The sequence below is a fragment of the Doryrhamphus excisus genome, chromosome 11, assembly GCF_030265055.1.
Source record: "Doryrhamphus excisus isolate RoL2022-K1 chromosome 11, RoL_Dexc_1.0, whole genome shotgun sequence".
NCBI lineage: Eukaryota > Metazoa > Chordata > Actinopteri > Syngnathiformes > Syngnathidae > Doryrhamphus > Doryrhamphus excisus.
Window position 1 is genome coordinate 11,885,269 of NC_080476.1, and position 26,537 is coordinate 11,911,805.

A 26,537-nucleotide genomic window follows, 5' to 3' on the forward strand; every position below is an offset into this window, starting at 1 on the left:
CCAGTGACCCCCAAGTAAATTGAGTTTGAGACCCCTGTACTAAGAGGTGGGTTGGGTTGCTTAAGGCACAACTGAAGGTCCAGGTACAAAATGTAGCAGCCTAACAAACATCACAACCAAATTTAGCTTAGTCAGTATGCAATTTCATTTAAAGCCCCGCCTTCCTGCACTTTTTTTTTGACTGAGCGTCCACATGTCCATCATGGCATGCAGCACTCAAACTTTCCCCTGCTGATATTCTTTTTTTTCTGTCTATCATTTTTCAATTATTTGCCGGCTTGAAGGTGACGGCGAAGGTCACGTTGTATTCTCCACAGCGAGAGATGAGTTGATGTGTTCGCCGCTTAAAAAAAAAAAAAGACATTCAGCTGTCACCCGTGATTGTATTTTCCCCTCAGTGAACATATCCACGCTTCCTGTGTGCATTTGCATCCCTCCCTCCGCCTCCTCCGTGGTGCATGCTGGATCAGCTCCACTCACTTCTCTTTCTCTTGTTTTCCCATCCCTCCCTCTATCGCTCTCTCTGCCCCCGCGTGACCCTCCCTTCTCCATCTGTTAGTCTGATGAAAAATTGCAGAAACATTGTTCTCGCCATTCCTCATCACCCAAAATAGACTCGGCCTATTAAAAGGGCCACTTCCCCTGTGGACGTCTGCCAGGAATATGTACTTGAACAAAAACTTTTCAAAGAAATATATCATAATTGAAAAGGTTTTCGCTATGCTTTGACATTCTTTGGCGACTTAGCTGTATCAAAAACTGCCTGTACAAAGACACCTAAAAACACATGGGTGCAGATCACCATCATATATACCACCATGCATCTTCTGGAATGTTGTAACCATTCCTAGCTAAAAAAAAAAAACAAAACGCTAACTGCTTGGCTCCTTGAAAGCTGCGAGACAGGGAAAACACTTAGTTTTGTCTCTGGGATGCGGGTGATCATAATCTACATGTCTACATGTAGGGAGCGTCAAGCACAACCACATACTTGCTCACGGTGCAACGAAACGAAAACACAACACATCCACAGCAAGTTAACGCATCACATAAATCACACAACTAAGTGCTAAACACAACACATAAATGAAAACTGGTATTTTTCCACATGCCCGCAAGGCATGCTGGGTAAAAACACATGGGTGCAGATCACCACAATATATACCACCATGCATCTTCTGGAATGTTGTAACCATTCCTAGCTGAAAAGAAACCCACCATGCTAACTGCTTGGTTCCTTGAAAGCTGCGAGACAGGTAAAACACTTGCACATACTTGCTCACAGTGCAACAAAACGAAAACACAACACATCCACAGCAAGTTAACGCATCACATAAATCACACAATTAAGTGCTAAACACAACACATAAATGAAAACTGGTATTTCCACATGCCCGCAAGGCATGCTGGGTAGTCCAGCTGCAACAATATCAACTATGAATGGTAGAACATTGCATGTCAAGAACATGTTAACTCCTCATTGACTTGATTTTTGTAATCAAGCAATAATACATGCTATATGCTGAAAAATACATGCTAACTCGGGTCAATGGGCGCTTTTTGTAGCTCTACCTTGTTAGCAATGCTAGTTAGCACCATCTATATGGGTGATTTTCCTGAAAGGGATACCACAGAGAATGATTCGAAGCTGTCACTTATTATGTCCACTACATTGGGTAATATGAGTCAAGCCATTTAAAGCAAATTTAAATACATTGATGAGACAATAACATCTTACTTATGTCTGACATGTCTTATTTGCTCTATATATGACTATAGGGGTGTTATTTAATGTCTAGAGGGCTCTAATAATGTTAAAAGCCATATTTAGAAGATGGTAAACAGATTTTCTGTGTCATAACTATGAAAATATTCCTTCTATTAATATTGAATGCAACTTAGAAATTGACTTATCGCAGAAAAGTCCGGACACAATTAACTGCAACAAATGAGGGACAACCGGACACTTGCCAACATTACAGCACACGCTTCCACTTTGTGACATTCTTACATGACGCTGTGACATATGCTCGCTAAACAGCATCTTTGGAAAACTCACTGGAGGAAAAAAAAAACATGACAGGATTGACAAGGAGGCCAGATGACATCCTAAAGACATAAAAAGACAAGTTTCTCATTAAAGGAGCGAGGCGAGGAGAAGATCTGCTCAGCTGCAGCATTCTTGATCATCCCGTTTGTGAGGTTACAGCTTGTCTTAGCCCATGCATGCGTGCGTCAATCATGTTCCCATTTTTAGCTCTGATGATGTTATTTTTTTTTTTTTTTCATTCTTTTTCTGATTCTCGCGCGTCTCTGCTTCTCAACTACTACCAGAATAATGAATCACTTCTGGCGCCTTCTCCTCTTTGATTTGTTTGCATTCAAGCAGAGTTCAACAGGTTTGAAATCATTTTATTTTTATTTTTTTTTCCACAGAGTTTAATTTGCACCTGCAACTGCTCATTTGGCATTTCACTGCCAAACAATGGAATTATTCAAAGTGATGTATTTGGCTTGAATAGTGACTCTCCGTTCCAATACAGCATGATATGATTTGTCTCGCTAAAAAGCCTTGGATGTTTGCGTTGATTACTGTTTACCGGTGGTTCTCAATAGGTGGCCTTTGGGCCACATCCGGTACATCCATATCAATTTGATTACATTTTAAAACAAATTAAATAATGAATAATATTAATAATGATTACATTAAAAGGGTGCACGGTGGTCGTGTGGTTAGCACGCAGGCCTCACAGCTAAGAGACCTGAGTTCAATTCCGTGCGTGAGTTTTCTCCAGGTACTCCGGTTTCCTCCCACATTCCAAAAACATGCTAGGTTAATTAGCGACTCCAAATTGTTCATAAGTATGAATGTGAGTGTGAATGGTTGTCTATATGTGCCGTGTGATTGGCTGGCCACCACCCCGCCTCTCGCACAAAGACAGCTGGGATAGGTTCCAGCACCCCCCGCGACCCTCGTGAGGAAAAGCGGTAGAACATGAATGAACATTAAAAGGGTGCACAGCGGATGAGGGGTTAGCACGCAGGCCTCACAGCTAGGAGACCCAAGTTCAATTCCACCCTCGGCCATCTCTGTGTGAAGTTTGCATGTTCTCCCCGTGCATGCGTGGGTTTTCTCCGAGTACTCCGGTTTCCTCCCACATTCCAAAAACATGCTAGGTTAATTAGCGACTCCAAATTGTCCATAGGTATGAATGTGAGTGTGAATGGTTGTTTGTCTATATGTGCCCTGTGATTGGCTGGCCACCAGTCCAGGGTGTACCCCGCCTCTCGCACGAAGACAGCTGGGATAGGCTCCAGCACCCCCCGCGACCCTCATGAAGATAAGCGGTAGAAAATGAATGAATTACAGAAAAAAATATCTGCATTATGTATGCATGAGTACACAAGGTACAACAACAAAACAACAGTACTAAACAATGTTAACTCATTCAATACTAAAAACGTTGTTTTTATAAACCTGAACGCCTGATTCCAACAACGTATTCATACATTTTTTACATTTCTTTTGTGCGGGCGGCTAAAGGAAGTGCTGATGCAACTCCTCACCAATGGATTAGACTTGAGAGCAATTTTAGTGCCATAAAAACAACCACTAGGTGGCAGAAGTGCATTTAATAAGAGGAAGGAGAAACACCGGCAAGCTGCATATTTTCCTAAAACTTACTTATTACTCCTGCTCATTACTAAAGAACAGAAAAAGGAAGAAACAAACTTTTTTTTAATGAAAGATTGGAGCCTAATCTTTCTTTTAGCTTAAGCTTTCTTAAAGCCACTTCTAAGAGTTTGAAGGAGTTCTTGCGCATAACACAATAACACAGAGACGACCCGAGACTCTCTTGGGTTTGAGTCTGGCACAGAGATGCTAATTGGTCCCTTTTCTCCCTCTCCATTAACGTGTGTGTGATGATAACAGCCTCCATCACAGTGAATTGGGAGGAAGGAAGGCAGAGATGATGATGATGGTGGCGGTGATGATGCTTTTAGGGAGAGACGGAATGACAGAGTTCATGTGGGGGAGTAAAGTGAAGAAAGTTTGGAGCTGTGAGACTGTGTGAATACAAAAGACCTTCTAAAGTTGCTAAAAGCTGCAGTTTGACAGTCAGATTGAGCCTTATTGTCTCGTGTTTTTGTCCGACACCAAAATATAACAAACAGCTGCATGAAGCAGAGCCTTTCTGATCCACTGCAATCCATAGTTAATAGCTGGAAACAGTGCCACTCATTTTGTTCAATTGTAACTTTTGTAATAATGTGGCATCATCAACAACATCCCTGATGACCGATGTCACCATTTCAACTCATACCGTTATGTGTTTTTTTTTTTTTGTTTTTTTTTTGATAGATGTAATTTCCTGCTCCTTATCATCTTCTCCATAATCCTCTCAGGAAATGATTTCTATTTTTAAGCTGAAACAGCCAACTAATGTACATATTTAGAACATTATCCCCATAGAAAATAATAGAAATTGATATAATCTATTCCGGAAAGTCAAAAGATTAGACAAATTGTACCTGTAGATTTGTCCTAACCGAATATGACATCATTACTATTAGACTAAACATAAAACTGAGGACAGTTCTGTTTCGAGAAATGGACTTCTATTGTTTACAAACTGCGTAATTTGATGCCTTTATCCAGCCACTGTGCTGTCCAATCAGTGTATGCAGGGGCGTACTAGCCCGCAAAACCCTGTGTCGTCAACGATGGTCAAGGGCTAATCGGATAGCTTTATGGCCGCCTCTTCGGCAGAGCAGGCGTCTTCGTAGGATTTCAAATTTCAGCTTTTTTGTTCTTTAGTAATCAGCAGTAAAACATAGGTTTCAGGAAAATATCAGTTCCCGACTAAAAAAAAAAGGATGAAAAAATAACTTTTTGTGAAAAAATATATTTCAAGCATAACTTCCACTTTGACACAAATATGTTTTGCTTTTTGTCAGCTCTAATATCCAAACGATTATACCACAACATAAAAATGTGTGATTTTACATCAAAATAACAACCTATTTACAAATATAACACAATCTCTGTTGAGCTCTTATCAAATGAAATGTGCTGAGGTGAAATCCACAAGTGGAGAGTTGCATCATCACTCCTTTTTCACTCAAAATATGGTAAAAGACGTGGAAATAAGTTTGGGTTTATAAAAAGATAATAACTGTTTTCAGAAATTAATGAGTGAAAAAAACTAGCTCAAGGCCAAAAAGTGGCCCCCTCCCCGCACTTTGAACACTGTATTTATTGAAACCATATCTTCACGCTTATCATTGTGTCCTCTTGCAAGCTATGTTGTCAACAAGGTGAAACCAATCCATTGTCATGTTTTGTTTTGGGTTTTTTTTGTTTACACATTTAGCTTTCTTTCATTGTTTGCATATTTGCCACTGGTGCCGCTCCACAGAGTCTAATAAAACACAGATGGCGAAGTCTGTCGATAATTCTCATGAAAATGCTGCAAAATTAGCTTTCTGTCTGGCGAGTTATTGATTCTGAAAAAAAAGAGGTCTCATTTTCCTGGAAAGGGACTTTAATATCACCCAGTTCCTCTCGCACGTTGGGAATTAATGTGTTGATACAGGGCCTGAAGTGAGTTATTAAGTTTAATGCATGTACTGTACACCAGACTCCTCGGTCATGTACATTTTATTGAAATGCATGAAATTAAAAATAATAAAAGGCTCTCTGTGCAGCTTTCCTCTATTTTGACTCTGCTTGTTTCTTACCACAAAGACGACTACCATTGCACTAGTAGTGAGATAACTTGTTTTTTTGATTGTAGATGTTTGGCTGTGGCTGACACTACAAGGGGAAATGCACTTTTGGAGAATCCTTATGTGAAACATGAACACATATTTATTTCCCTTTTCTGTGCATTATAGCGTGAGAAAATGAGTCAATATGAGCTTGCTAACAATGCACATAACCTATTTTGACTACTACTACTACTAAAAAAATCATGCAAGAGCAAGTACATTGATGATAACTTGTAATATTTATCGCATCTTGCCGTATTTTGATGATTTAAAGCAGTACCAAAACTTCTTTCATCGCTCAGGAGCTTACACTACTTCCGTCAATGACGGCAACATAGATGCAGCAAAAACACAAATTAAGAGCTAGGTGTCCACTCTTTCGTCTGACACGAACCGCTGGTGAGAGGTCGTGTAAGTCCGCCGGATAAAAAATGTAGCAAAAAACAGTAACTTGATTAATATAGAAGCCCGTTATGTAAATGGAACACTGTTCACAGCGTCAAAATATGTATTACCCATGACGTCCATTGTTAGCTAGCTAATATTAACTTGTTTTCTCACACTCGAATGCACAAAAAACTGAAAGAAATATGTGTTTTTATGTTTCACATAAGGATTGTGAATGATGGACCAAATTCCCCCACAAAGTGCATGTCCCCTTTAAGAGAATAATTGTGTTGTTTCAAGTTACAGTATGCAACCTTGCGGGTTAAAATGCTCAGGACAGGTAAACAGAACCTATAGCCATGCCTGGAGGCGTATGTATAGAATATGGCTCATATGCACGTCAGGGGACATCAACATTAGCATTTATTAGAGGGGGAGGTTAATGCTAACTTGTTGGTCCCTATTAGCTTGTGAGATCCCTCACCTGTTTATCACCTTATTAGCATTGTAGATTAATGACATCTCCAATGACTTACAGGAATATCACGAGGTGCAGGAGCTAATCAGTGCTGGTAATAAATTGTACTTCAAGATGAAAAGTTGCTACCCCAGTGAGGGTAAGTGGCATAGAAGATAGATGGATTTCGACTAGATGTATGTATTAGGTAATAATATTGCAGTATTTCTCAAAGTACTACAAAACTTCGTAAATCACTTTTTCTACTATATCCTCATTTTTCATAAACATACAACTTTGTTCTTGTAATAATTATTTATTTATATTCTAATAACCTTATTCTCATTTTTATTAATTTTCTTCTCCTAAAATTGCATTTTTTTTTCCTGTAATATTACGACCATTTGTTGTGAAACTATTGCTTTTATTTTTCTAATAATATTTCCACTTTATCAATATTATTTTGGACCGTATTTTTATTTTATGACTTTTTTTGATGCATGTATGTGTTGTGTACTCCTCATAGTAGTACAACATTACTTTTCCTAAAATTCCTACTTGATAATTGTAATATTAGGACTTTATTTGCTGATATTTTTCCTAATAATATTCCAACTTTTCTTGTAAAGATATGACTATATGCCTGTAATATTTTTACAATCACTTGCGAAATTGTGAGTATGTCTTTCTTGTCATTTTTCTAAAATGTTTTTTTGGAAAAATTACAGGTTTCTTGAAATGTTTAAGTTAATTCTCATAAGACTTTTTTATTTAAAAAACATATTCCTGTAATATTCTGTCTTTATATTTATTTGTTTACTTTATTCTCATAATATTAACTTAATCTAACTTTTTATCAAGGAAAAAAAAAGAATAGTCCTAGAACAGAACCGTGAGGGACTCCAGTGTGGAAAGTGAATCATTTTCATTGGGCCTTCGTGGTGTTGTTTGACAAACATGTCGGAAAGATACTCGGGACATTCCATGTCCAACCACAAAATGTTCCATTTGAAACATGATAAGTGATGTTATTTTACAGCATTTTAAACATAAATTTACTATCCAGTTTGTCATACTACATGTTTTTTCTGGTAAATTGTAAAATATGCTTTGTGCTTGTCATATTAGTATGTCTCCCTTGTCAATGAGACCCTATTACCGCCTATGTACCAATCACAGTAAACACAGACCCAAACTGTATTAAAGCCATTAAAGCCGCAGATGCACAATACCAGCTATTCATCACCAGCTGACCATTCAGCCACTAGCTCAGACGTGTTATTAAATATAATGAAGAGGCATGGGAGTACAAATTTTTGAGCTTCTATTTCGGTGTGCTTGTTTCTTTTATTATGTATGCCCCGCATGGGCTGCTGAGAGCACAAATGACAATATTTTATGTAATTGCGTGTTGGACACAAATAATAATAATAATAATGTTGATGCCGGATGTAAGTCAGTCTTGGGCTTTATAGTTTTGGTGCTATTTGCTGTGACAGAGGACTTGAACCAATGTGTTGCAAACTCCATGATAGAAATCACATTCAAGTGATGTGTAGATGCTTGATTAATTAACGCTTGATTCCATTGTGTCTCGTCAGTGACCCATAAGTCATGTGATTAAAATGAATTCAATCCAATGGGATTACGTTTCAAATGGAACATTTTGTGGTTGGACGTGGAAAGTCCTACACACTCCCAGTGTTAAACACCACCACAAAGAGCCAATGAAAATGATTCACTTTCCACACTGGAGTCCCTCAGGGTTCTGTTCTAGGACTATTGGTGTTTTTTTCCCTGATAAAAAGTTAGATCAAGTTAATATCATGAGAATAAAGCAAACAAATAAATATAAAGACGGAATATTACAGGAATATGTTTTTAAAATAAAAAAGTCTTATGAGAATGAACTTAAACATTTCAAGAAACCTGTAATTTTTCCCAAAAAACATTTTAAAAAAATCACAATTTCGCAAGTGATTGTAGAAATATTACAGGCATATAGTCATATCTTTACAAGAAAAGTTGGAATATTACTAGGAAAAATATCTGCAAATTATGCAAATAAAGTCCTAATATTACAATTATCAAGTAGGAATTTTAGGAAAAGTAATGTTGTATTTCTATGAGGAGTACACAACACATACATGCATAAAAAAAAGTCATAAAATAAAAATACGGTCCAAAGTAATACTGACAGTAGAAATATTATTTTGTCTCAAATGATTTTTTATGTTGTTTTTTTTTGCACTGTGATTATGTATGTCCATCTGTTAGATGATCAACGATAAAGAGCTGGACAAACGCTTGGGAAAATTGGCTCAGAGTTCTCAGAGAAGGTCCTGAGCTTTGCCATCGGGGCTAAATTGAAGAGCACACATATCATGTACAGTTGGGTCTCCTGCGCTTTTGCCTGGTCTGCTACTTAAAGAAGTAAGATCCATTGAGTTTTTTAGTTTCGTTAAATCAATCACTCAAAAATGCTGACTTGTAAAAAATGAAAAGTCCCCCTCCTGACGTAGGCCACTGTCCTATAGAGCATCATCCCTTCAACTAAGCATTTATGGGATTTTACCAGAGATGGCCAGCACTATCAATATTCATTCATTCATTTTCTACCGCTTTTCCTCACGGCAGGGCAGGGTACACCCTGGACTGGTCGCCAGCCAATCACAGGGCACATATAGACAAACAACCATTCACACTCACATTCATACCTATGGACAATTTTGGAGTCGCTAATTAACCTAGCATGTTTTTGGAATGTGGGAGGAAACCGGAGTACCCGGAGAAAACCCACGCATACACGGGGAGAACATGCAAACTCCACACAGAGATGGCCGAGGGTGGAATTGAACCCTGGTCTCCTAGCTGTGAGGTCTGTGCGCTAACCACTCGACCGCCGTGCCGCCCACTATCAAGAGATGATGAGCCAAAAATCCCCATTTTAACTTCTAGTCTCATGGCTTCTTCCAATAAAAGTACACTGATGTCATTCAATTCAAATGATTGTTTTTCCCACTTCAAGTAACATATCTACACGATAGGAAAGACAACCGCACCGGGAGAATTGATTGATGTGACAATAAGAGATTGGTCTGCTTTATGTTCTTCAAATGGATTCTAGCTGGTTGTAAATTATTTCCTTGTAGAAGACACACACACACACACTCCTGCCTCCCTGCTTTGATGGTTAAAAAAAATGATTCCAAGGACATAAAAAGTGAAAGTGATGTTGGCAGAGAAGTTTGTTTTCCAGGGAATTGTTTACCTCTGGGTAGGCTGATGCAACTACAAAAGCAGCAGGCAGGCCAGATTAAGCAGGTGATAATTTGATCAACCCCCGGCACCAAGCAGCTGTTCTACGTGATGATGTTCCCCCAACGCCATAAAAACCAGCTCCGTTCCATGATAGCGGATCCTTGCACATTCACAACTTCAAAGTTTACAGTCATTCCTCACAATATCGTGGTTTGATTATTATGTCAGGAAGTAAACATGGCATCCTTACACTTAAAAAGTTAACATTTTACAGAGAAAATGAAAACAAAAAGTTGGTGCGGTTGCCAAATTCATCAAAAAGCATCTCCCATGTTTCCCAGCTGTTTGCAATAAAAAAAAGAAATCAGAAATGTAGAAATGCGGCACCTGCTTCACTTTTCCCGCAAAACAACCGCCACCTGTCTCCTGGAGCTTCCGAAGGCCTGCTGTGTGCGCCGCTCATGTGATTAATGTTCAATCATGGCCGCCGGCGTCTCTCAACAAAAGGCGAGCTCGGCGTGTGTCTCACGGCATCTGCAAGAGAAGCAAACAAAACCTGAAACGTTGTCATTTTCCATCTCTTGGGTCTTCTAGCCTCGCCTCGCCTCGCCCTCCGCCATCCATCACGTCTCTTCTTCTACGTCGGTGTAGTGCATGTTAGTGGTTTTTGCCACTAATGGGGAAAAAATGGTATGTTTTGTAAGTGAAAGGGCATGAGTGAAGTGATGCATGTGATTGTTCCTCATTGTTAAGAACGCAGCTTTTGCTTTTCACACTTTGGAAGCACACAAATTGCCAAACAACGTAAAAGCCAGCAGGGAGAGCTTTCAGAGTCCCCGATTGTGCGAGTTAAATAACGTAAGCTTTTATTGGTCATGAACATCATTTATTTGCTGACTGCTTTCACTGTAATAAATGAATACAGTATTTTTACATTACTCTAGATACCTAATATATTTTAGTCAGAAGAAAGGAAGACAATTAAGTATGACATGTTTACTTGAATAATTTACTTAATTATTTTGCTAATATAATAAGCATGTATGTTTATGTTAAAAAAAAGCTTATTTATGTAAAATTGCAACTTCCTCTTGATATTTTGACTTTATTTTTGCGCAATCACAGTGAGTTTTTTTCTAATATTTCAACTTGATTTTATTCTCATAATTAAGGATGTCCAATAATTAGCAGTTCCAATAATTATCAGCCCATTATCAGCAGAATAAAGAAATAGCGGTTGATTTCAGTATCAAGATTTTTTTCTTGATCATAAAAAACAATATTTAAATTAAAAATGCTGTATACAACTTTACGATATCGCTATCGGAAAATGAAAGTTGGACATTATAGGCATATCGGTTTTTCGGCAAAAAAAAAGCCAATATCAGACATCCCTACTCAGAGTATTTTGACTTTATTCCCATAATATTGTAAATTTTTCCTCATCATTTTCCAAAAAATACTTTATTTTGTCCTGTTTGTTTCTTATATTACATTTATAATACAACTTTTTCTTTACCCCCTCAACTACTTCAACATTAAAATTTTTTACTCATATTTCTGACTTCATTCTTGCAACATTAAACTTTTCCACAGCATAGTTTTTTTTATTGTACAACTTTTTTTTGCTTCTGGAATGCAACAACATGCATACCTGGAGAGCTGTGAAGCATAGAAGCACATTCAAGGTTCAAAATACGTGGCATGTCCAGGCCTTCATTTTTATTTTATTTTTTTAAATGAAATATTTTGACCAGAAAGATAACAGCCACCTGGTGTTCAACTCCGAAACAAAAAAAGAAAGCACTGGAAAGTTGTCAAAGGGAATTTGTTAAATCTCCCCACGTCAATGACTGTGAAAAAGCAATTTATAACATCAAAAGATTTTGTCCTTGCTCCGAGTTCACGCTCAGTCTCCTGACTGTCTGACATCTGATGTGGATGTAAAATCAAACGACGCCGCCAGCTCTGATCACACCTGAACTCACACACATTTAATTAAGTCGCAGCCAAACAATGGGACGGTTCTGCAAGCTCTTTGCCCGTATAGTGACATCCTTTTTCAGTCATGCCATTAAAAAAAACTTTCAATTGCACACAGAATGTCATAATTATATCAGTGTCATATCATTCATGTTACACTATCCACTTTTCTTTTTGGTCCTGTCAGTACTTTTTTTTTTTAATCAAAAAGTTTGGCCTTGTTTTTTTTTTTCCCACATGCCCACTCCTGCAGTGCCATCTATTTTCGTACCCTGTTTTTCACCACCTCGGTTTTTGCCAAGCAAGATGTATTGTATCCTGTTGGGTTCTTTCCTAAGCACTGCATTATTAAAGACTCTTTCTGACTGAAACATTTTTGTCTGGCTCTGCATCTGAGGTCCTTACCTTGATTAAACTGAACATGCATTAAGTTTCTTTACAAAGTAATATCGCCAGCTACTGGCCTGGCATGCATAGTGCAAACTTTATATTGTTTTAACAAGTCCACATGAATATGAATCATTTCAGAACCTCAGGAAGTTGTAGTAAAAAAATGATTTGTTTGGTCCTGCAGACGTATGGCCCAACTTGTATTTAGATGTAAGTAGTGTGTCAGAAGAGGGAATAAATACAACCCAAGTGTCCACATCCTAGCTAAAACTGCATTTATAAATGTGTTATGATACTGCTAAGCTTGTCCAGCAGTGACGAAGTGAGAAGAGCGGCATGGAAATGGAGGAGCCGGCCTAAAGAGTTTGAAATGCATCATTAACAAACTCCCTTCGGGACCACTGGAAAGAGACAGAAACCAGACCGGTCGGGAAATCAATAGATGGAATCAGCATGGGCAGAGTCGATGCGGCAAGGAACACAGGAACAGACTGTACACTCCAATACTGACGGATGGTACGGTATAAAACTTAACTTCCTACAGTCACAGGATCTTGTGACGCTGACATGACATTGAAATGTCATGAGATTTCCTAAAACCATTACATTGAAGAACTGTGGTATCGCTAATAGGAATGATAATACAGTATACTATTGAAGTGGAAGTATGCCAGGCAGTATTGGAGTGCTTTACGCACACTATAAACCCTGCAATCCAACCAACCTTGTGTTGTCAGTTGTTTTTTTTCCCCTGCATCGGAGTTGAACAGCTGTGGCGCCAATGTCTCAGCAAAAGCTGTAGTAATTCTATATTTGATCAAAGTTACTTAAGATTTGTCAGATCATAACACAAATATGTTCAGATTTGTTTGCAGCCTTAATCACTGTTCACATTAATAACCACTCACAACACACCTCTGTGTTAAGAATGCAGTCTGCGGGGTTGGGGGGGTTCTAAAAGTGAAAGAAAGGAAGTGTTTCTTAGAAATTAAGCTGTCAACAAAGTATCCGTTTAAGTGGAACGCCGCCTCCGTCCCGCTGTGCAATGCAATACAGGTCTGAAAGCTGCATAAACCCCTCCACAATGCAACCCAATCACTGACCAGTGACAGAACCAAAAAGGCAGAGTTTGGACACAATCCTCTCTCATCTGGCAGCACCTCGCCTTCCTGACAAAACATGTATGGGTGTCCAAAGTGTGGCACAAGGGTCATCTGTGGTACCGAGCTCATTGCAGATATGAAGCAAACAAAAAGCCAGCAAGAGTAAGATGGTCAAAGGGCATAAAGTAACTAGAAAAAGCAAAAATGTTGATACTAATAACTGATAAAAACAGCAAGAATTGTCCTTATATATATATATATATATATATATATACTTATACCGTTATAAGTCAACAATTCAAGCTCAATAGTACAAAGTGCCTGTGGAAAAAATACATCACAATATATATTATGAGTATTATGTATTGTAGCAGTGATTTATTTGGTCACAAAACGTTGACGATAATACAGTTTAGTGTCAATTTGTGGGACAATAAACATTTCAAAATGCACCTATATTGTTTTGTGACTCAGTTAAATAAAAGTTTGCTTGTCCAGCCATTTTTTTTTTTGCTTTTCTTACAATTTATGTAAAAAAACTAATCTTGTCTTGTTCTGGTGGACCAAATCTCATGCATCATCTCGTCTCCAGAGACCCCAATTAATGACATACGTATATGTCTACTCGAGAAAAGCTTTTTCCTTCAATACGTTTGTTGGTTGGGGCGTCGTTTCCATTGAGTAGCTTTGCTTATGATGGTGTTTGCGCAAGCTGTTGCTGCGGCATGGTCGCCGTGGCGCCATCTCTAAAAGCTCTCATCGAAGAAAAGTCAATCTGCTGAGCGAACTTGCCAAATGCTCAAACACACATTGATGATGTTTGTCTGCGGCCGATAAAACAAAGCGGCGGATGAGACAGCCGCCAAGAGACATCTGGGTTTTGAGGGTGGGATTTTTTTTTTTTTATTGCTCTAGTTCTGGAAAGAGAAAAAAATAATAATTTAAAATGTCATATTCATGAGATTCAATGCAAGCAATTGCCACACAATTAAGTGGCACTTCCAGAGAGATGTTGGATGTAATGTGCTGTGTGTTATGTTAAGTGTCAACGTCAAACATGAGCAGCCAGTCGACGGAGTCTAATGCGAACACGAAATGAAGCCGAGGATGCAGATGTCGTTGCATTAACATGTAAAAGCGGAGAGAGCACTCGGCTTTCATTTAAGAACATGAACGCAGCAGCGTGCTTCTCATCTGCAGCCATCTTCCCTATATGAATCCTGCAAATACCATTTTTAGGTATAGGCTCCCATGAAATATGTTTTATTCATTCATTCATTTTCTACCGCTTTTTCCTCACGAGGGTCGCGGGGGTGCTGGAGCCTATCCCAGCTGTCTTCGGGCGAGAGGCGGGGTACACCCTGGACTGGTCGCCAGCCAATCACAGGGCACATATAGACAAACAACCATTCACACTCACATTCATACCTATGGACAATTTGGAGTCGCTAATTAACCTAGCATGTTTTTGGAATGTGGGAGGAAACGGGAGTACCCAGAGAAAACCCACGCATGCACGGGGAGAACATGCAAACTCCACACAGAGATGGCCGAGAGTGGAATCAAACCTTGGTCCTCCTAGCTGTGAGGTCTGCGCGCAAACCGCTCGACCGTCGTGCCGCCCAAATCTGTTTTATTTCTCCATAAATTAATGTTCCTCAGGATTTAACAAAATATATTTTGAGAGAAACGCATCCATATATCTACTATCCGAGACGGGAGTCGAAGCAGGGAAGCCCAGACTTCCAGCTGGAATTTCCAGGCCAGTTGAGAGACATGTGTTCACTGTCTCCTGGGAGGAATTCGGGAGGCTTCCGTACATGCATCACATGACTATACGTGTGTGACGACTCTGAAAATACATGACTTTCAAATAAAATTTGACTTGTTTGACACCTATGTGACATGACTATGAAATGCATAATATGATGGTAGGCGGGTTGCTGAGATGATACTACTATCCAAATAACGACCACTGCTATGTAACAACTATTGTAGCTTGAACATACAACTGCATTTAGTCCGATTTAGTCATTTGATGCTGTTCCACTGTGATGCAGCGTCATCAATCCAACCTGACAAGCTCCTGTATGATGTGTGAAATAAAACTCAAGAAAATCCACTAGAGTTGAGCTGATTAAGTGTCCTTGACGATCTTCTCAGCCTTTTCAAGTGCAGGCTGGCTTTAGTCCAAAACAAGTTGACATATAGTTCTTTTAGAAGGACAAATGGAAAGTGTTGAATCGACTTTTTTTTTTCCCCCAAGATAAGGAGTATTTAAGGTACACATTTTGTAGCATCAGCATCAGTCACATATTCTATTTTCATCTCAGAGATGCAGCAACAGTGTATTGGAAGCCAGTGTGTCCAAAATCTGGACTTGATGCTGAAATTTCGTTTAAAACAGCTTCTATTAAGCCCTACTGTGAACACGCCATTTGTGTGTCTGAAGCTTCAGCGCTAATAAATCACAAAAAGTGCTGCTGCGAACATTATCAATTTTTTTACATACAGACGTCCCTCATTTATCACTTTTTTTTAAAAAAAACATCATGTAAACACGAACATATGTACATGCATTGACATACATAGATGTACACTCCCAACTGTGCTGCTAGCTTTGTTTACATCAAATGCACACTGCTTGTGCACAGGTTACGGCATCTCTGAAGATACGTCTCCCGCTTTAAACATAGCGGTACTATAAACAAAGCTAACTAGTATTTATCCTACGTAAACATAAAAATGGCCATAAAAAACAAGCAAATATTAACCACTTCCACACTGAATAATAAGCCTCACCTGGTTAGTTTATTCTCTGAAGTGAAACAAAATGATTCAACTTACAGCTCCCACGTCTGTAGATGACTAACCCAGAGTTTAGTGGAGCTAACTAAAGCGATAAATTCCAAATTAACTACCAATAAATACACCAAAAACAGTTTCAATTGAGCAGCTACACCTAGAAAACGCTGCTGGTGTTTTGTAGTGGCATCATGTAAGATTCCTAGACAGCACACGTTTGCTTTGGCGAGTTGAATCTAGCAGCGCACATAAACAAAATAAATGTTGCTATCTGTTTCATTGAACATGACCACCACAACGTATCCACGGGACACTGGAGTTCAATCAGCTGCTATACTGCGCGCGGGGAAGTTGTTCAATTACAGTTTCTCTCATAAATTCATCAACATCATAGCCTATAATTCACTGGCGAGTTGCCGTGACCCAAATATGACAGAATGTTATCACCATGCATTCAGTACATAGCTGATTGTGGGCCTTGGCAGACCCTAAAATACCGAGCCCTGGCTCTCTGACAGCCTGTCTTAGAGTGAATTATGTAAATAAAAGCAGATCCTAAAGCCCCATATTTGCATGGCGGCATGAATAGTAACAGCTATTACATTGATGTCACGCAGCCTTATATCACAGACAAGCGCCTCCCACCTCCCTCCTACCTGCGTGCGAGAACATGGAGGACGTAGGTCAATACATATTTCATGAGTTGGAAAACTGCATATTCATCACGTGTCTGCCATCCTGGGGAGTCCGGACTGTCTGAGGCTGTGCCACCAAGCGATCTTTGACCAATCAGCCAAAAGCTAGACAGTCATCTAATGTGACGGTCCTGCCAATTGAGAGTAGGCCCAGCCAAGCCAAGCCAGCAAAAGGCGGAATCTTGTTGGCTGATCAACCGTTGTGCGATGATAAGCAAGCCAAAGCAAGTGCCAATAAGGGATTTAGAGAAAATCTGCAGCTATTTTCACACCAGCAGGAATATTTTTAATCTTAACATTCATTACTATTAATATATATTTTTATAATACACATTACAAGAGTAAACACACACAGACAGGATGATGCCAAGATACTCACATTGTCTCGTCGCTGTCCTCTAGCTTGATTGGAAATACAATAAAACACAGTACATAGTAAGGGCACACAGAACAAATACATATTCATTTAAAATAATGAATCTGTCATTTATGCAGGCGGGTGTTTTATTTCCAGTCCATGACATCCACTGGATAATTCAAGTCCTTCCTTCCCTCTCTGCTTGAAACTCTGGTCTGGTTTGATGAATGATCTGTAGAGCAGATCAATTCTATTTAGATAAGCTCCACTCCAGAGACGACAGATCAGGGAATGGGGGGGTGGATTTTTTTTCTACTCGTCTTATTTTTTGGGAAAGATTCAAGGTTATTGTGATGTGTGCTGCTCTCCAGAATGATTTAAAAAAAAAAAAAAAAACAATAGGTCGGTGTAATTCACTGGGTTTAGCCTGCAGCGTGTGTTTCTGTCAAACCGCTCATATAATCTCATATTAAATGTCACTTACTGGCACAAAACTGTACAAAACATACTCAATATTAACCGACTTACCATCTGTGAGATTCTGTAGTTTGTTGTCCAAAGAGAAGAAGATAATGAAGCTTTGAAAGGTGTTTTTACCGTTCATGTGGTGGCTAACGTCGAAAACTTTGAAGTTGAGTGACGACTTCATGACGACAACATGGCGTCTGCTCGTCATAAGTGAAACAAAAAAATCACAAGTAACTGTTTTAAAGCCTATAACGAAATATTTGCACTTGTTTGACACACCCACCTTGTTTTATGTTTACCTTGCATTGAAGTTGAATATAAAAACGAAGCGGTTGATATCGTAATTTTCGTCAACATGGCTAATTTGGTTTAGCTAGTTAGCTTGGCTGTAAAGTAGCATGTAACATGCCATGTCTATAGGCGTATCAATCAGATACAACATTAATAAAACAACTAGGATGAATCTACACCGTATCGTCCCATATGGTCTAGCGGTTAGGATTCCTGGTTTTCACCCAGGCGGCCCGGGTTCGACTCCCGGTATGGGAACGCTCTTTTGCCCTGCTATGCAAAATTGTAAATCTAAATGCATTTAAACTAGCACATACGAGTCCACAACCACTTTAGTTGACCTTAATGTGGAAATACTAATCCCACAGCAGACACTGACAAAACGTGACTTTTACGATTACGTAATGTATTTGAACGCACCCCCACGTTGCTATTAATAACGCAGTTGAATGTGTTACAAATTGTGCAACACTTAAAAATATATTTGACTTATAAGTATCACCCCTTTTTACTCACACTCATGAGTTACTAGCAAGGCTCCAGAGAGAAAAATATGTTGCAAATTCTGAACACTGATGCTTGAACGCTCATTAAAGGGCTGCTGTTCAATTCTTGGTTTGGCCAACAGCGCCCCTCAGAGGTTGATATGATTAACTGACCAGACAGAAATACTATAAATCAAGTGCTTTCTCTTCCATTGCTGCACACAGCAAAACACATTAGAAATGAATAAGACATTTTCTATTCCAGTTAACGTGTTGTAGCTAAACTAATGTTCAAATAATAACAGTATTCTCTTCTGGAAAAGGTCACTTGGTAATGCTTATGCATTTTCTTTTAAAGGCTTTTTGCAGTGAAGCTCAACCTATAATTGTTTTGCTGACTAAAACACATGCAGCCATCAAATGTGCATTTGCCTTTTTTGTGTCGGGTGGCTGACAGCGCATGTCGACATAAAAACAAGTGTGTGTGTGTGTGTGTGTGTTGTCAAGCTGAGCACAAATCAACATGCAATAGAAATGCAGCTCAAGTGTGAGAGGAAAAGTAGAAGTGGAGCTCAGATAATAACATGGTTTGGTTCCATTAAGAATAGATTTCCCCACCATATGATTTATTAACGGTACAATCAATACTTTAAGAAACATTTAAACATTCTTAACAGACATACAACTGTAAAAAAAATGTGATTTACGTCAACTTCTATCTCATAGTTGAAAGAGTTTGCTGTACTTCATTTTCCCAAAAAGTTAAATTAATAGCATTTTTTAAATATAGATATCTATATCTATAAAATGAGACAAAATGACAATATGCATTTATTTTTATACATTGACTAATGTTGTTAAAGTTGTATTTATTACACGTCACAGTAAGATAAAACAAAATTATATGTCGTTTTTCAAGTGTAAATGTTTTTTTTAATGTAATCATTTTTACTAACGATAATAAAAACGGGAGAAACGATGTATTAATTTAGTACAGTTTTTCAATAATTTAAAGAAATTACTGTTTTTTTTGTACTTCTAGCTTCATTTTCTTGTAAATCTGTATGTTTTGGAATCTGTGAAGATATTAAGGGTGAAGCTCACATCGAATGTACGGCCACCTGGACATCAGCACCGCTGCGCTCTCCCTCGCCCTCCCCCGACATCAACACCACCTCTTCTTCCTGATTCTCTGGGAGGCTTACTTCCTGCCTGCTCTCGAGAGGCTCCGTCTCAGGGTTGACGACGTCCTCCACAAACGTGCGGCAGTTGAGGATGAGCGGCGGAAGGGGGACGCTGCGTGCCAGCTCCTCTATGTACCGCGCAAACTCCTTGGTCTTGAACTGTGTCACCTTAGCCAGCTCCAGCGTCTTGGCAGACGTGATGATGGGGATGTGCTTAGCGATCTCAAAGGCCTTCTGGAGCTTTTCCGCCCCATCGGTGCGGAAAAACTCGTTGATGGCTAGCTCGGTCTTCTTCAGGTGTTTGCTGACCATGCAGAGCAAGGCCACGTTGAGGATTAAGGTGATGGAGAAGGTCACCAGGCAGACAATGACGTAGTATAAGCCCAGGCCGCTGTGAGTGTAGGCCACGCGCACCGTGATGGTGAAGTTGGCGTCCCGGAATTCTGAGTCATTGGAGGCGACACATGTGTAGCGGCCGCGGTCCTCGAAGGAGATGGCGCTTATGTTGAGTTGTCCTGTCTCGTCAATGCTCCACTTTCCACCTAGAACCACAACAACAACAAAAAACACCAGTTAGTCCAGCTTTAGCCTTGTCATGTCACGTGGCTGCTTGCTGCTGGGCATAAGTTGCCTCACAAAGCAAAGAAAGGACAAGGAGACTTGGCAGGAATGTAGCTAAGTCATGTTAATTTATTTAGCTAACACAGCTAACATCATACTTTTATTCATTCATTCATTCATTTTCTACCGCTTTTTCCTCACAAGGGTCGCTGGGGTGCTGGAGCCTATCCCAACTGTCTTTGGGCGAGAGGCGGGGGACACCCTGGACTGGTCGCCAGCCAATCACAGGGCACATATAGACAAACAACCATTCACACTCACATTCATACCTATGGACAATTGGGAGTCGCCAATTAACCTAGCATGTTTTTGGAATGTGGGAGGAAACCGGAGTATCCACACAGAGATGGCCGAGGGTGGAATTGAACCCTGGTCTCCTAGCTGTGAGGTCTGTGCGCTAAATACTAGACCGCCGTGCCGCCCATCATACTTATAATTATATACTTATAACACTTATATACATACTTATATACATACTTATAATACAATAATTTTAAAAGTAAATTAGAATTGTATCAGCACTAAATTCAAGAATTTTTATTAACATTTTTATTAACGTTTTTATTTAAAAGACTACTTAACTGTTATTTACATTGTAATTCATTTAAAAAATGCAGTTGTGGACATTGCTGTTCCACCTAAATCCTGTAGATGGTGGTAATGTGCATTTTTACACTTTGCTGTTCCACCTAAATCCTGTAGGTAGGGGTAATGTGCGTTTTTACACATTGCTGTTCCACCCAAGTCCTGTAGATAGTGGTAATGTGCATTTTTACCAACACCGAGAAATTAAAAAAAACAGCCATTGTGGAATAAAAATGATCCTATAGCAGTACTAAACATTGTAGTGCGTTTGTCGCTCGGAAAACCTACCTGGGTCCTCCACCAGCAGGCGTCCGTTGGGGCTGTACCACCTGACGTCATCGCGGACCCCCGTCACGTTACACTCAATCAGGACGCTGGTTCCTTCCCTCACCACAATACTGGAGGATGTGGTCCCGGCTTCCGTACGGTTTTCTGCGCCATTAACCATCCAGATGGAGGAAAGCAAGAATGCTAACAGCATGGGGTTGTTTTTAGCTGCTGACATGAGGACCTTCTATCTTGGGTGCATATGTAAATATGACATACCTGCAGAGGATGAGGAAATAGTAGTTTTGCAGGTTAGGCAACATTTTACACTCGTTAACAAATGCTGTAATTGAGTTGTACAGATTCTATCATACTTAAAAATCAAATAATATTGATTTAGTCAATAATGTCTGCATTCCCCACCATTACTAAAGCACACACGTCATAAATGGCACACAAACAGTTGAAAACATGTGCCGCCAAATCAAGTCTCACTACTCCGGTGGAGTGTAATACATTTAATCAAATGTTTAATTAAATGCTTACCATTTGTGCGTCTATATACAATAATTTAATATTTTAATATTACCGTCAAAACTGCGCTGGAAATCAAAACCTTCGTTCGGTGCTTCTTCTTCCGCATTCAGGTATGAATTGGAGCGAGTGGGCGTGGCTTGCCAGCAGGTGAATACAGTACTTTCTTGAGTAAAACAAAATTCCTATTTGAGTGTCCTTGTTTTTGCTAAAACATCGATACAATTCATACAATAAGGAGGACACTCTAATTCATTATTTTTCAATCAGATTCTTATTTTTAGGTCTCGTGAATAAGCGGGACATCTTCAGGAAAAAGTTTTATTTTCAGGGCGGAAGTAGTTTTAAAACCGGAAGTATCCTTTACATACGGGCTTTTATTGCGAAGTTTCCCAACCGGATAAGCTGCCTTTACTGTACACAAACAGGGGCGAGTAAAAACAAAATGTGACGTGGCTAATCCATCCGTGGAAGACAAAAGACAGAAACTCCAATATGAAGAACCAATAGACATTTTACAGCAGAACTCATCTCCGAATTAAACAGCAGTATATTGTAGCCACGTATAAACGGATAAGGTAAACTAACCATAAAGACAGTGTAGAAACTGCTAGCATCAACACAACGCTTTTGCCAGCTGGGGCATCAGGTGAGTTGTTGATACATTATGGACACATTTAAATATAACCGATAGTTAACTGTAACTATAATATATCAGCTGTCCTATTTTTTTGCTTTGAAATAACCATATCAGTTTGAGTAATACAACTTTGTTTACATCCGTTTAAATGTCTACAATAAACGCCAAAGAAAATCAAAGCACACGATAAAGTTGTCAAGTTATGTGACTTAGCTATGTAGCCATTGCAGATTAAGATTTCCATATTGAACTGTTTTACGTACTACTAGGGAAATAGTCTAGACTTTGGACCTCCACGTATAGAGATACCGGTGACTTTTTGTACTCTTGTTTACGGTTGGTGCTCAGAAAACTGCTATGTTTCTGTTTTAATACACTTTGTGGCTGGTGGCATGTGTTTACTCAACTGCAGACAGTACCAGGCATCCATTAGGTGTATTGACTTTGCGAGGGGGGAGGCCTTTAGTTGTTTGTGATCATAGTAATATAGATTTTACATGTCCCCCCCCTGCGGTTTACATGTTTTGGCGGTGGAGATGCGATCAGCCTTTCTAAAAATCATCCAGAAAGTAAAACCTGCGAGAATGCGTCATAAAATAATTGCGATCACTCCACCGCCAAGCACAGCAGGTGTACAGGTACCACCTGTACTGTGAGTACCGTTCAACTTAATGGTGATGTTGTATTTGTTTAAGGTAATGTGCTAAAGAGTGGGCGATGTCAGACAACGAGGCTAACGCAGCAGAAGCTCGTGAAGCACTGGACACCGAAACAACCAACGGTGCCCCACCTGACGTCGCGACAGATGTGGCCCCCACGAGAAAAGCCAGGAGGAGGGCGGAGCTTAAAGCGGAAGTGGAGGAGACACAGGAAGTAGAAGAGCAACCTCCGAAGGTAATAACAATGACAGTTTAATTTAAGAGTATGAGTAATTAAGAGTTTTTCCCGTAGGCGTCCAGTGAGTCTACCGTTTCCCAGGGAGGGTGGGGTTACTGGGGCAACTGGGGGAAATCCATCCTGTCCACTGCAACGGCCACTGTGGCCACTGTGGGTATGTATTCCTGGCTGTCAAAAGACCACCAAGCTGGCTCACCTTAATGTTCCTGTTTCTTGGCCAGGTCAGGGGTTGACCCAGGTCATCGAGAAGGCCGAGACATCGCTGGGCATCCCTAGTCCTACGGAGATGTCTGCTCAAGTGGACGAGGAGCAGAAAGAACAAGGTGCAACATAAAAGCACCATCGATACTGCAAATATTCCTTCAACTTAACATGAAGTTTTCTTCGTATTGAAGCCGGAGAAACTCCCACTGAGATGGACCAAGTGGCGGGAGATGGCGCGTCAGCGGTAGGGAGCGCCATGGGGATGTTGACATCTCTCACCAGCGCCGTTCAGAGCACAGTAAGCCTGAAAGAAAGCACATTATCACATACTACAGTATTAATTGGCTCTGTACCCTAGAAACCGCCCATGAATGATACTGGAAAAGGCCGAAATGATACTGTGTCAAAGCCCAGGGCAGTGATACTGATAAAATATAGAGTTTAACCATGTCCAGTATCAGCCCCCGTAGCTGTCCACTCAGAGCATGCTGCTCTGGTATCGTGCCCGTGAAACAACCAATCAGAGAACAGCGCACGAGCGTGAACACACAGCGTTTGTTTTGCTGCCCAAACTTGATTAATGGAACTTTAATTGTCAGACATTAATAAGATAAGACTGTTGATAAAATATTATTGTTGAAATATTTTTGCATTTAGATATAATACATGTAATAAACTGAAAATTTTCTGGAAACAAAATGGTCTTTTGATTAAATAGTACGTGATAATAAGCTCATGATTAAATAGTATGTGATAATAAGATCATCACATTGTTTGTCTGGAATCAGGCCCGGTATCATGATACCTGGCCTGATACCAGACAAACCATGTGATAACCTATAAGTATCAGTACATGTCTTAGCGTTTGGTTTACTTGTGCTCGATATCTTAACCCATTTTAGCCACTAAAAAGCCCCCCAAAAAGTATAACAAATGTCCCAGTTAAATGGTTATTACTCTGTGAAGGTGTCTACTGAGGCTTCTGTTGTTGTGCTTGCAGGGTAAGACGGTCATCAGTGGTGGCCTGGATGCTCTGGAGTTCATCGGGAAAAAGACGATGGATGTGATAGCAGAGGGCGATCCCGGCTTCAAGAAAACCAAAGGGCTCATGATCAGGAACTCAACTCTCTCGCAGGTAAACAAATGAAGCAGGTGACCGGATTGGTCACAAAGCCCGGGCTGATGTTTCCGTTCTTGGTCATCCAGGTGCTGAGGGAGGCAAAAGAGAGAGAAGAGCTTCAGACATCCAAAGAGGAGTCATCGGACGCAGAGAAGAAAGCGGTCGCTCACTACGGAGTGATGTTTGACGAATATCAGGGTCTGTCTCACCTCGAGGCGCTCGAGATGTTATCTCGGGAAAGCGAATCAAAGGTTAGACTCTTGAAAAGATGTCGGCTTCCACGAGAGAGATGGGGACATGTGTTTCTGTTTGGTCTCCCTGCAGGTGAAGTCGGTGCTGACAACGCTGTCTGGAGACGAGCTGAGTCAGCTCAGAGAGGAGATGGAGCTCATCAAGGAATCTTTCTCCTTAATGGAGTTTGATGAGGAGGAAGTGGACGAGATGAAAGGTTAGTTTAACACCACCTGATGTGGCCTTTTGTTGTCTCATTTTTTTCCCTATCAGTGTACCTCAAGGGCAGCTGTGGATACGGATGTAGTATACCACCACTAATATACTGTTAATTCAGTGAGTTCCTCAGGCTGGCATAGTTAGTGTGTAAACAACGATGCATCCGCTTAACTGTTGCTGTGCTCAAATGCGTCAAGAATTTTAAGACTATTTTAATCTGACTAGTTAACTCAGAGCCTCCTCCTCTTCTTCTGCTTTTACCGTTTTTTTTTTTTTTTGCTTAATTCCAGACAATGATGGCTCAGAGTTTGAGACCGAGCTCACAGAGGCCTTGGAGGGTCTGAGTGTTTCTGCTACAGCCAGCAAACTCAGCAAGGTACTGCTAATGGCACGACGCCTGTTTCCACTATCTTCTAACAAATTGTGACTTGTGACCTCTGACCTCCACCCCACACACACACACACACGCAGGCTTGCAAGGACGCCTGCGCTGTCATTGTTGACTTGAGCAAACCAGCGGAGGGCGACGGCGAGGCGGACGTGAGGACAACACTCACCGTGGAGGTATGGCTTCTGCCTGTGGTTAACTTATTTTTGCGCTTGCACGACAGTTGTAACTGCATTGGTAACGAGTTAAGTTTTTAAACAGGAGGTGAACGCTGCAGCCATCAGGAGCCTGGCCCAGCTGACTGCGCGATCCATCGAGCTTTTCCACAAGCTTGCCGAAAGCATCCTCATCTCTAACGCCGTCGTAAAGGCGGACGTCCTGTTGCTGTAAGACCGCATGAGCTGGATGATTGTGCCTCTTTCCCAACATTTTATCCAAACATTTTTCTCCTGCATTCAGATTGACGGTCATTCTGTGTAAAGAAGTATCGCTGCTTTCCAAGAAGTTCACCGCTTGTTTAACAGCAGCTGGGGTTAGTTGGTTCAGTTAGTATGATGATAGTCACAAAAGGTTTAAATACATGATGTGTTTTTTTTTTCTTAGTCAAACGAGAAGGGAGAAGTCCTCAACCCGCTTATAACTGGAGTATTCCTAGAGGTTTGTGCCTTGAGCTATCCCAGTAAAATCACAGAATAAGATTTTAAGTAATAAATCATGTCTTCGCAGGCGTCCAATAGTGCCTCCTACATCCAGGACGCCTTCCAGCTCCTGATGCCCATAATGGAGATCTCCCACATCCAGAGGAGAGCAGACATGTCAGAGCAGTGAGGAAGTGTTTATTTTTTTCTACGTGGAGTATGCCATCAAGCAGTGTTAACTATTTTTCAAAAATGTATTAAACTGTTCAACTGCAGAATAATTCATACCACTGCTGCATCATTGTGAACGATCATTCAATAGAAAGACACAATAAGCATCAGCAGACCTTATTAGCATCCATAAACTCAGGTGGTCATATATGAAGACGGAACTACAGTAATATGCTGCCAGCTTTTGGTCGTTTTGCAGTGTAATATGCAAATCTGTAATATGTGCTTTTGAATAAAACATTTTAAATGTACATGTTGCTTTGTGGTTTTCATTCATTAGAGAATCTTTGACACCCATTTTTGCAATGTGTTCTTAAAAAGTG

General features: G+C 40.1%; 2 protein-coding genes and 1 non-coding gene across 3 annotated transcripts; 2 read left to right on the forward strand and 1 right to left on the reverse strand.

Moving 5' to 3' along the window:
* Nucleotides 1–18,156: 18,156 nt before the first annotated feature.
* Nucleotides 18,157–18,228, forward strand: trnae-uuc (transfer RNA glutamic acid (anticodon UUC)). Its single transcript has one exon. It is a non-coding gene; the product is annotated as a tRNA-Glu (tRNA).
* An 845-nt stretch (nt 18,229–19,073) lies between these two features.
* On the reverse strand, nt 19,074–21,828 carry LOC131138497 (microfibrillar-associated protein 3-like). The gene is made up of 3 exons (XM_058087460.1): nt 21,702–21,828; nt 21,134–21,391; nt 19,074–20,181 (listed from the first exon to the last, which is right to left on the reverse strand). Exons 2-3 carry the CDS (start codon nt 21,348–21,350, stop codon nt 19,556–19,558), a joined length of 843 nt encoding a protein of 280 aa, XP_057943443.1. The 5' UTR covers nt 21,351–21,391; nt 21,702–21,828; the 3' UTR covers nt 19,074–19,555.
* A 217-nt stretch (nt 21,829–22,045) lies between these two features.
* On the forward strand, nt 22,046–26,447 carry fam114a2 (family with sequence similarity 114 member A2). Its single transcript, XM_058087229.1, has 14 exons — nt 22,046–22,295; nt 22,982–23,180; nt 23,238–23,337; nt 23,405–23,506; nt 23,579–23,685; nt 24,388–24,522; nt 24,594–24,758; nt 24,832–24,955; nt 25,248–25,333; nt 25,429–25,521; nt 25,607–25,731; nt 25,805–25,877; nt 25,949–26,002; nt 26,072–26,447. Exons 2-14 carry the CDS (start codon nt 23,004–23,006, stop codon nt 26,171–26,173), a joined length of 1,443 nt encoding a protein of 480 aa, XP_057943212.1. The 5' UTR covers nt 22,046–22,295; nt 22,982–23,003; the 3' UTR covers nt 26,174–26,447.
* Nucleotides 26,448–26,537: the final 90 nt, after the last annotated feature.

Coding starts and splice junctions, on each gene's coding strand:
- fam114a2 (XM_058087229.1), top strand. CDS start 23,004: ATGTCAGACAACGAGGCTAACGCAGCAGAAGCTCGTGAAGCACTGGAC. Junction 23,338..23,404: donor GGCCACTGTGGCCACTGTGG/GTATGTATTCCT, acceptor TTTCTTGGCCAG/GTCAGGGGTTGACCCAGGTC. Junction 25,334..25,428: donor CAGCCAGCAAACTCAGCAAG/GTACTGCTAATG, acceptor ACACACACGCAG/GCTTGCAAGGACGCCTGCGC.
- LOC131138497 (XM_058087460.1), bottom strand. CDS start 21,350: ATGTCAGCAGCTAAAAACAACCCCATGCTGTTAGCATTCTTGCTTTCC. Junction 20,182..21,133: donor CCTGCTGGTGGAGGACCCAG/GTAGGTTTTCCG, acceptor TTGTGGTTCTAG/GTGGAAAGTGGAGCATTGAC.